The 11,545-nt window shown below is 30.4% G+C and overlaps 1 protein-coding gene across 6 annotated transcripts; it reads left to right on the top strand.

Annotated features, from left to right (window-relative positions):
* The first annotated feature begins 4,029 nt into the window (after positions 1–4,029).
* LOC107443817 (myeloid differentiation primary response protein MyD88) lies at positions 4,030–11,335 on the top strand. Of its 6 annotated transcripts, none has more exons than XM_071180082.1 (6): positions 4,030–4,164; positions 5,808–6,013; positions 7,180–7,254; positions 8,447–8,555; positions 8,728–8,819; positions 10,968–11,335. In XM_071180082.1, exons 2-6 carry the CDS (start codon positions 5,989–5,991, stop codon positions 11,276–11,278), a joined length of 612 nt encoding a protein of 203 aa, XP_071036183.1. In that variant the 5' UTR covers positions 4,030–4,164; positions 5,808–5,988; the 3' UTR covers positions 11,279–11,335. The 6 variants fall into 6 exon arrangements, with proteins under 6 accessions (XP_071036183.1, XP_071036190.1, XP_015913302.2 ...); XM_071180076.1 differs by having other exon boundaries at positions 4,035–4,164; positions 8,381–8,555; XM_071180089.1 differs by lacking the exon at positions 5,808–6,013 and having other exon boundaries at positions 4,031–4,164.
* Positions 11,336–11,545: the final 210 nt, after the last annotated feature.

Here is an 11,545-nt window from a genome sequence, read left to right as displayed (position 1 = left end):
AAATGCGGGTTAGCTCCATCAAAAAGTCCAACGAAGGCAAATTTCTCCCAACACTTGATCCAAGAGTTTCCTTGTCTTCTAGATTGGGTTCAAAATTACAAGGCTACAAAGTTGAAGATAAGTAGTCGTAAACCCATAAAATTGGGTCGGCTATTCAACGACGATTACAATATTTAATACAGATGAAATTGAAAAGACAGTTTTATATTACCTTTCATGTCCATGAAAACTTGCCCATATCAAATAAACAACACAAACTTATTCCAAGTCATCTTTCAAAAAGTCTTAATCTATTACTTATTTTATTAGCCATATTTTTTTATAATGGTTAAACGAGGACTGATACCGCACACCCTCTGTCCCTTCATAGCCTGATTAAAGTGGTCACCCACCCGCACACTGGTCGTAGCCAGTGATGCTTCACTTAGGTGTTCTATTGAGAACCGTGTCTTGAGATCGGTCTACTGTGTTTGGCAAATTTTGCTGTTTGGCATAATGCGTAAATTACCAGTTTCAAAAATTTAAACATGTTATGATTTATAAATTATTAAAATACTTCTGCAGTATATTTATGACATGATGATTGGATCGATGAAAGCAACTTAATCTGTATTTCCTTAAAGTTTGGTTGAGTTGTTTAATACAAGTTGTGACTATTTTCAGCCGATTTCATATCCTTTCTCAAAATATTAACATTGGTTATTTTTGATGATTGGTATTTGAGCTTAAGATGCACGATTTTAATTTATTGTTATTTTTACAAATATTAGTCTTTATTGAATTTGTTCACTCTAGTACAGTGTTTCCCAAAGTATGGTACGCGTACCCCCAGGGGTACGGGAACAGTTTAGCGGGGGTACGCGTTCTTATGCGAAATATCTTGCAACAAACGAAAATTTCAAAAAATTTTATTTAAAAACAAAGTTAGCCATAAAAATTTACAATTACGTATTTTTTTACTGACTATTTTTTGCAGAGTTAACAGTTAATAATTAGTGGTGTCAACAACCAAATGTGATTTTTAATTTTTGTGCAATATTACTCACAGCGTTACGAAAAGGTACGCAAAAGTCATAAGTTTGGGAAACACTGCTCTAGTATATAAACATTATGCATAGAGCTGGAAGTTTTAATATTTAGAGTTTCAACTATACTCAAAATTTGTTAAAATTAGAATAAAATATATGTAAAACTAATATAAAGCTGAGTTGAAGCTAGTAATAAAGCAGAGATAAGCAGTTATTAATACAACACACTATACTATTATATTATGTAAATATTGTGAGAGAGCATCGGATTTGAATAAAGCTGACGTGCTCCCTTTTTAAGGATTACTAGGAAAGATAGGGCAAGAAATTCCCTAATCACGTCAAAACGTGTGATAAAAGGGAAAAGTTAAGCATTTTGAATGTTTCTCATCATAGTGGCAAAATAACCCGAAAGAAAAAACTTTTGTGTAATTATTTCTAAGCATTACTTCGAAGGTAGTTACATCCTAACAAATGCCCTGCATTTATACCTGTTTACGATAGACATAAGAGAAAAGAATTAAATAATTATAATAATTTGGTGAAATCTGTATTTTATATAATATTTAAATTAAATCTTTATGCTATCCAATTTTTAAACCAAAATTAAGTCAATTCAATGGTTCAGATTAAATAATTACAAATTAATGAAAATAACAAGTCTGATTTTTGTAATAATTATTTTTCAAGAGCAAAGCGGAAAATTAAAGCTTAACTCTAAAGTTTCTTCTCTTTACTGTTTACATTTTTACTTGTACATCTGTATTAATTGATAGATTAGCTATTTTTTTAATTTTACCGGAAATCAAGGTTGTTAAGAAAGTTAACCTAAACTTATGTAGGTTAATTTCACGCGTTTTATATCATATACACTTCTGAGTAAGCAGTTTTTTTAAAAATTTTTTTTGTTATGCTGATAATTACTTTATTAAATTTTATTTTTTTCAGCATACAACATTGTTTTTGTTTGTTATACTGATGAAAATAGAGATTATTTTTGAAGTAGCAAAGTTTTTAAAGCAGTAGGTTAGAATAGAAACACATGCCCGAAAGCGTTACCATACGCCGCTAGGGGTGCTTTCCTATTTTAAACTATTATCTCCGTGTTTCTGAACAAGTATTGTTAGAAACTTCTTAGAAACTATAAATTTCCAAGACATTAGAATACGACTTTTTTCATAAGTTACCAAATAAGTAAATAAATGAAATGAAAATATCATTTCTATATTGTCACTACCCTATTTAAATAAAGAAACAACTTGTTCAAATTTTGTAAATTAAAGTAAAGTCTCCCTCCCAAGCCTTACAGTATAAAAGGTAAAAAATTTTCAAAATTAAATTTTAATGTGTAAAATTAAACAATTTTAAAAATTAAACTTCCTACCTTAAAGTTAGTAAACATTAATATAAAAGTTATACAACAGATCTTTAGTTCGACTGATCTTTTATGAATTACTATAATCTTAAGTTCAGGTGCCTGATAAATTTATTTCTGCGTTGTCTAATATTTCATTAGATAAAGTTCACATAGTTTCACTTTCACATAAATTTTATACTAATAGCGAACAAAGTTAATAATTTTCTTAAATGTGAAAGTTGCCTTTAGATAAAATTATAATATATTGTACATATATTACAGCTTTAAATATATAAATAAAATACCGCATTTCACAGGTCTGGAATTATATAACTTTTAGATCTATGCAGCATTTTAAAGCTAAGTCTCAGGTTCAGCTTAAAAGCAAACAAATCAGCACTCCCCGTTATGAAAAATAAACGTTTTAATCTTAAGTATCATTAGTGAAAATTTTAACTTCGATATAAATACTCACATTTTTAGCCTTTTAGTCAAAAATTACTTATTCCTATTGATTCCATTGATAAAATTTAGTATTTCCGTCACCAACTACATAGAAAAGAACATTTGCCCATTATAGAAGCTTGAAGACATGGATCGAAGAGTCCCGAAACGGCTGAAAGAGTGTGAAATACGAAAACGGAGCAGAACGGCCGAATACCGCCACCACATCGTTCTCCACATTCACCCAGATGTTGTGGAAAACTTCGCTTCACACAAACAAGCTTCGACGTCCCCGTAGTGTGCAGTCTGCTTCCAATGACTTAAAAATTGGATTGTGGGATATAACTGATTTGCTAACTATGCATAAAGATCTCCGCGTTGCTTTTTGATGGCTTTGTCACCAAATGAAATAGCTCGTATAAGAGAATTAAAAAAATAGCTGACTTGTTTTTAATATTTGCGACCTACGTTTTACCGTTATTTAGCCAACGTTACCCGTGATAATTATGAATCTGAGGCCACGGTTGGAAAACTGAAAAATTTATTTTTTAACGCTAGAAAAATCCCTGCATCTACAGGCTCATTAGATTTGTAAAAGAGTTATTACATACATTTAACTTTTAATAAAAGTTTTAAAATTTAGCCCTCATTATATCTTTTGTCCGGCAGTGGACTGATGGTTAAGACACGGTTCCCAGCAGATCACCAAAGTCAAGCATCACTGGCTGCGGTCAGTGTGCTGGTGAGTGACCACTTGGATCAATCTGCGTAAGGACCGAGGATGTGCAGTATTGGTCCTCGCTAAACTGTTCTACCGTGAAGTGCTTGACTTCGCTTGCAGGTCGTTGGGCTACCGAAGCGGGGGTGCCATCCCCTCTGCAGAGGATCAAAATTGTGATGGCATGTCATCGGATCATCCTCAGGGATGTTTCCCAGACCGTCGCCAACAGCCCATTGTTCTGCTCTAGTGCGACGTAAATGAACTACAACAGCAACAAAATCAAGCTAATATAGCAAAAATTTTATTTCTACCTTTTTTAAAAAAATTTCTTGCTGTGATAAGATACGGTATGATCAAAAAATTGAAAAGAAAAAAAAAAAGTATCAAGAAAACGTTAATAAAAAATTTAAGGTGGCAAATATTGGCCCTAAAGTTAGGAATAGAATTGCAAAGGCGATAGTTATAATTTATCATTGCACTTCCATTTCCTGGCATTACAGGAAAAACGGAAGTGTATGAATGAACAGATTTTTTTTAATGATTATTTTCCCTATCGGAACCAAACTTAAATGTTTTGTTTTTCCTTTTACAAATGTAGAAGTCCCTGTTCTTTAGTAAGTACTTTCTGTGTGCATAGTTATTATTTGTTGTGAGAATTTACTACTTTGAGAATTAAATTGATTATTAATTAAGGATCGCATTAGCCAAAAATCAAAGGTAGCAAAAATCATGATTTTTTTAATAAGAAAAATTAATTTTTTCGATTTAAATTAGATTTTTTTTATTTAAATAAGATTGTTTTGAACTTTTTTCTTTCAACCACCTAAGCATCTGATAAAATTTAACAACACTTCACATTATTTAATAACAATATAGTGGCTAAAATAGTAAATAATAGGATTTAAAATGCATAAATTATTATTTATATATATTGCAACCTATTAACTGAACAAAAAAATCATTTTAATAAATTTTGAGGACAGGGAGATAATTTGTCAATCAGATATTTAAATGAAGAGTAAATAAATTTTGGGTAAGAAAATATTACTGAAAAAAACCTCCAATTATTTTCAGTTACTCTGGGTAGAACAAAACTTTCTTCATTATTGGCATGCAATTACTATAGATAAAATAAGTCTTAAATGCACTTGTATTTAAATAAATGAGACTAAATGGGTACAGTTAAAATATATTTTTATTACCATTAAATTATTTTGCAAGTAGTTAATGGAAAATTTTAATTTGAAAGTGTCAGGCTGCTTGAAACCAATTTCAGTCTAGTAGTCTAATCTTAAATAAAATCTGCCTGTTTAAGTTAATTATTTTTTAAAAAAAATCATAAATGATAAAAATCAACAACTTTTTTAAAATAATCAAGTGATTTAAATCTCAGGTCTAATAATGATTTGAATGAAGTGATTTAATTTCCAGGCCTGATGTCTGTAATCTCATTGCTTAATATAAACAAGTTGTACTATCCAAAATTTTAATTTGTAGGGTTTATAAACTTACATTATTTTAAATCTAAACAAATGTCTTAGCAATCGTTTATAAGTATTGTTACAGGTTTATTATAAAATCAATTTCTATTCATCCGTATTTCAGATCAAAGTGTTTTAAATAACATATTTTATTATAATTTATTACTAATAATATATTTAATTATTATAATCGCGATAAATGTATTCCACACTAATTTACATTTTGCACATTAATTTAAAATTACATCTATATTTTTGCAGTAGAGAAAAGACTATAATTTAGTGATAAAATACAACTTTTTTTATCGCTCAGCACTTGAAATAAACTTTTTTTTTTTAATTTTTAGCCAATATTAATCGCATTTATTGCAGCAAACTTATGCTGGGCCGCCATATCCTGGTTGGTAGGGCACTGGGCCCATGTCCAAGAGTTCGTGGGTTCGATCCCCACCGACTGAAGACTCCCCGTGTAGTAAATGGTGACTAATGCACGTTAAATCTGTCGAGTCGCAAAGTCCTCCATGTTCCCATAGCAAATCAATACCTCTGGGGGTACTGATCCAGGAGTTTCCTTGTCTTCTAGATTGGTTCAAAATTACAAGGCTACGGAGTTGAACATTAGTAGTCGTAAACCCAAAATTGAATCGGCTGTTCAATGACGAATATAAAATAAAATAACAAGCTTATGCTGTTTTAAAAACTTTAAGAACTTTCTGCATTTCTATGTTATACTGTGTAACTTTGCAAATACAATTCTTAAGAAAATTATTTTGCAGGTAAATTTATTATTGGAGATAGAAAATATAGATTTGAATGTAGCTCTTACTGATTCGACTTTAAAAAACTCTCTGGAAGTATTTGAAGGTAAACTATCGAAGGAGAAATGCTAATGATAACAGAGCGACATTCATTCACGTTCGTGGGTCTAGCTAATATTGTAATTTCTAAGAGAACGAAATGAAAGAGACGATAAATATCAGAGGTGAGGGGATCATCTCTTTAAAATAAGTTTGTGGAATATTTTGGGGTAACAGACAGGACAATATACCAAAAAAGATGAAACAAATTTCAAAAAAATTTTTTATTCGATTTTTGGCAATATTAGGAGTACTTCAAAAAACGTCTATCCAAATCTAACCGCACCAAGATGAGTTTTTTTTTAAAGATGGCCTTGTCTAAAATCATAGATAACTTGGTAATTTTTTAGCACAGAACAGTTATTTTTATTTTTAACATAAGTTTTTTTCTTCATGTTTATAAGTAACAAAGTTACGGGAGTTTAGCCGATTTGAGCAGTGGCCATCTTGGAAAAAATGCACCTTCTCTGTCAGATAGATTGTTTTTTAAGTTAAAGTACACGCATAGTAGTACCGAAATCCGTCTACAGACCGAATTTTTCTATTTTGGGTAATTTTTTTCCCGCTATTTTTTCACTACCTATAATACACTATCTTCCTGTAAGTATCTGGATACCTATACATAGCATATCGTAAGTGAAACCGTAATATTCGGGTACTTCTTCTGGAAGGAACCCTTGGTCCAAATTCAGTATAAGAACAACGCTGGCGTCTACCACACTTTTTTAGGTGATATTGGACTTCTTCAACAGTAGCATGTTTTACAAGTTGAATCCTGTTACTATTAGGGCCATAGCAAGCGCTATAATGTATGGTAACAATATGATTAACCGAAAGTACTTATAGTGTGTGGCTTTTAAGAGAACTCCTCCAGACTAAAAGTCTGTGGCTGCTATGGTAACAAGCAAAAGCATATTTTTAATAGGGGTGAAATTGAGGAAAGAAGGTGTAAATTGGTTTACTTACGACGACCTACGCTAAGATTAAGACAAAACTATACACCCCACACCCCTATTCAAAGTGACCTTTCCTCGTAACCATAGTACCCGCGAGACGGGTGTCTGGAGGAGTTCTCCTGAAAGCCATACTATAACTTCCCCGACACATGTAAACTACCCATAATACTCAGAGGAATGGATCATTGAACTAACAGTCTGAAATTGGTGAAGATCTTTGCATGTCTTCTCCAAGCCGAGTGGAAAATGATCGTTATTTTAAATTTTTTTTTTTTTTTTTTTATTAAATGATCGAATAATTTCTTAAAACCATGACTCAATTTAAATTTTTTTAGCTACATCTAGCAGCATGACTGATGTACGTTTGAATGATTTCGAAATTTTGACAAAAGATGACTCAAAAACGGGAAGTTAGTATTTTTTTTTAAAAATTCTTCTTTTAAAATGAATTATAATTTCAACCCTAATTTCGTGCAAAATACGGAATTTATAATGATTATCAATTTTTACTAAAAAATGGGTAAATGTAGAATGGCGTAATATAGGGAGGCAAAAATGCCAAAATAAATAAATAATAGGATTTACAATTCTTTTTTCCTTCAATATAATTTCTAATATTTCTAAATTTGATACATTTACTTATACCATAAAATAAAATTTGGGGATTTTGAACTATTCACTTTATTTCCTAATTATGAAATGTAATGGATTGCATTTCGGACAGTAGAAGCGCCCTTTTAATTTAAAGAGGTACCCGAACTAGGCTTTTCAATTGTTAAAATCTAATAAATAACCAGTAAGCATTACTGTACTAAAAATTAGTTCTAAAATTTAGCAGAACTTTCATTAAGGAGCATTCTATTTTTAAAAAATAGTTTATTTAATTACTTATTTTTAATTCTTTTTTGTTCCGAACAACGTTTTGGAACATATACTACTCTTATCAACCACGTAGTTACAAGAAAATAGTGCTGGAAAATAGAAATCGAAGCATTACTTACGAAGAAAATATCAGAAAAACTTAAGAATCAAGTTTTATTTTTCTATATTTGGGAATAAAGATAATATTTCTTAATTCTGAATTGAAATGGACTGGACATCAGGAGTTCACGTTCAATTCAAAAAATTTAACACCAGAACTAGACTTTTCATATATTAAAAATGTATGAATAAATACTATAAGCATTACTGCAATACTAATTAATTCTGAAATGCAATGCAATTTTTGTCTAAGAGCATTCTATTTTAAAAACAACTCTTTTAAAAAAGTGTTTTCGATGACGAGCAACGTTTAAAAACATGTACAATTTTAATCGACCCCCTAATTACATGAAAATAGCAACAACAACAAAAAAAAAACTTCCAGAATCTATCTAGATTTTAAAAAATATTATTTGTCAAAATATTTCTATAAAGAAAACGCTCAGAAACATTGGTTCAACATTGAACAATGATATAGTAACTTAAATCGTAATGCTTTTACTTGTTATGATAATTTGCTTATGAATAATGTTGACTTTTAAACGCTTTTTTTAGTATGCACTTTGTATGATGCCTTTGTTTGCTACTCTGATGAAGATATTGACTTCGTTTTGCTTTTAGCAAAATACTTAGAAACTGATGAAGTCGGTTTCAAGCTTTATTTTAGACATCGAGATGAATTAGCAGGGCATTCAGAACATGCAACAAATTTGAAGATAATGGAAGAAAGGTGATTATTTCTTTGAGAGATTGTACATTTTAATGCGTTAATTGAACTTTAAACCTTTTGAGATAAACTATTAAATAGTATTAAATAATTAATTACGAAATATTTATTATGCAATTATTATTACATATCAATTTAAACTGACACTTGAAAAACCTTCATTTTTTTCTAACAGGTGCAAACGTGTAATAGTTGTTGTATCTCCAAGTTTTTTGAAGTGTCCTGCTGATGAAGCACAAGCTGGTTATGCTGCTGTTACTGGATTGAGTAAAATCATCCGATTATACTAGTCATACTATCTAAAATATGTTATCACAATAACTGTTTTTGCTTTGGAATGCCTAAAGTTAATCAACAAAGTATAAAGTGATTAATATTTCACACATTGCTTTAGAATGACTTATTTAGAGCTGCCAAAGTATAAATATTGATATTTTATGCTTTGCCTAGGCATTCTATTGAAATACTAAGCATAAAGAAAAAAAATACAGACATTAAATACAATGACTAGGCATAGTATAGTAAATTTCATATTTATACTGTTTCTAAAAATACTAGCAATTCTAAATGATAACTAGATATTTAATAGAATATCGGCATTTCATACATTGACTGTAACGTATCTATTAAAAGACAATGTGTATAGTACCGGAAAAGTACGAAATGCCATCATCCTGTAGAATGCCTAGGCATTGTATATTATAGTGGACGTTTATAGACAAAGTAAGAAAGATGGGAATCGTTACATACTTTTTATAGGTATTGTAATAACACTTCAATAGAATGATAAATGCTATTTAGGCAAAATATAAAATTTCTCCTCATAAGGCTATTATATAACTGACGTGCATCACTCGAAAGTACAAATGTTATTCTGAAACAATAATTAGAGTGTATTAAAAAATTAATTCAAAATACGTGAAGAAAAATGAAAGCCGTACAAAACTAAATTTATGCTTTTCTTAGCAAGGGAAACAAAATTTTCATGGAAAAAAATTAGTTAAAATGGACCTGCTTGTTGACCGTCCTGCATGATAGGCTTGAATGGCATTTTGAATAAAACTGAAATAATTCGTAACGAATCGGAGATGTGTTTCATATTTTGCTAGCTCCTCATTTAACGTTCTATTGAATGCTTAGGCAATGTGTGAAATATGAATCGTTTATACAATGCCGGTTAGCTTTAGGCATTATGAAAAGTCTAAGCATTCTGTTGAATTCGGATTTCAAACTTTGCCGGTAACATATATGTTTTTTCAAATTAATAATTGTAGAGTATAGGATGGCTAAAGTGCTCGTTGGGAAAATTTTTAATTCCTCGATTTAATTAGTAATTCTAACTATCAACGATCAGTAAGTAATTCTAACTCTATTCTCTAACTCTCACGCATAGCTCAAAAACTCCAGAAACATTAATTTCCTTGATTTAGAACCAAAAGTTCTTAAAACTTTACATTGCCTTTCATTGCAAAAATCATATTATTTCATGTCAATCTGATATATGAAGCATAATTGCATAAAAAGATAAGATGTAGGATAATATGCATAAGAAAATCAAAAAGTTCATTAACTTTTAAAAAGAAAATGAGTAATGCGCATGTGCAAACGTCTTTGAGCATACCCGTGATTGGGTTTTAAGCAACTATAGAGTAAAAGCTGGAAACCTTCTTGTAGATACGAACCAGAATTAGCAGCCATATCGGCTTTGTGAATCACGGATCTTTTCTCACGATGCTAATTTGTTCGCCTTCTAAATGTATAGCAGCCTTTAGATTGAATAGAACCTTTAGAAAGACTTAACAAACAATTTTTCGGCAGCTTGTTCAGCCGTTTGCTCTTCCTGCTCAGCCATTGAAGGATCAAAAGAGTTGGGAGTGCCTCAGAGGAGATTAAATAAAGAGCGTGAAAGGTTAAGGCTTAGATTGAGACATTCAATATAATTTTCTTGATTCAAATTTAATGGCAATCAAACTGAAGAAAACAAAAAGGAACTAATTACATAAGGCAAAAACAGGGTTTTTCGAAATACGCGAAAAAAATATCTGAATCGAAAATTCCCCTAAAGTTAGTTTATTTTTATGTAATTAATTACTTAATTTATATTATTAATAAAATTATGTTATTAATTATGTTATTAATTTTATGTTATTAATCATTCGATTGGATTCGAATTCGAAATATTTTAACCACTGCAGGCTCTTGAAGACATTTGTTGCAATTCTAATTCCCGGACTCCCTTACTGACTTAACGAAGCGAGTTTTTTTTTCACTTTCTGATAATAAACTGGTGGATGTTAAAATGGTATTTTAAAATTTTAAACTTACATTTAGAAATAATCTGTTATAACAGTCATTGTTAATTAATTTAATAAAATTAAACCCTGGTACTATTAACTCAATGTTTGTATTTTTTAGACGAAAGGTATCGCAAACTTATTCCTATTCTATATAAGCCCTGTGAGATGCCTAAGATGTTCAGATTCTTTACCAAAATTGATTTTACTAACGGAATCCGGAAAGAGGAAGTGGACAAATTAGTAGCATCCTTGCGAGATGGTTATGACACATCTTCATTTATGCCACCAGAAGATCCTCCACATCACAATCCATCACCTCAGTATGGTCCAAGAAATAATTTTCTGCCCCCGACTCGTATATCAGGAAATTTATTTCTAGCTGATTTAAGAATGGTTGATTATCAGACTCCTGAAAGTTACAAATGTTGAGAAAATATATATGTAATCTAAACAGCTTTTTTTTTTAATTAAAATTCTTTCTCGCTTTTGTATTTGTACTCTTACATAATATTTCACTCTACTTTCGTTTTTGAAATTAAATGTTATCATTAATATACACACAGGATAATCCTTAATGACCATCTCTTATGATGGAGAGAGTCAAACTGTTTGAGTCAAGGGGTTATTGAAGACAAATGGAATATTTCTGTTATTTATCAGTCAAAAAAACTCAGTAAATTATGGCAGATTAGCAAT

Source organism: Parasteatoda tepidariorum, chromosome 1 (genome assembly GCF_043381705.1).
Source record: "Parasteatoda tepidariorum isolate YZ-2023 chromosome 1, CAS_Ptep_4.0, whole genome shotgun sequence".
NCBI lineage: Eukaryota > Metazoa > Arthropoda > Arachnida > Araneae > Theridiidae > Parasteatoda > Parasteatoda tepidariorum.
Note: the sequence above shows the minus strand (reverse complement) of the source record. Positions and strands in the feature narration are given on the sequence as shown.

Bases quoted from the DNA above. Each gene is read 5' to 3' on its own strand.
- LOC107443817 (XM_071180076.1), top strand. From the start codon at position 5,989: ATGAAAGAGACGATAAATATCAGAG. The intron at 6,014-7,179 runs GTGAGGGGATCA...AAATTTTTTTAG, and splicing joins AGAGACGATAAATATCAGAG to CTACATCTAGCAGCATGACT. The intron at 7,255-8,380 runs GTTAGTATTTTT...CGCTTTTTTTAG, and splicing joins AGATGACTCAAAAACGGGAA to TATGCACTTTGTATGATGCC.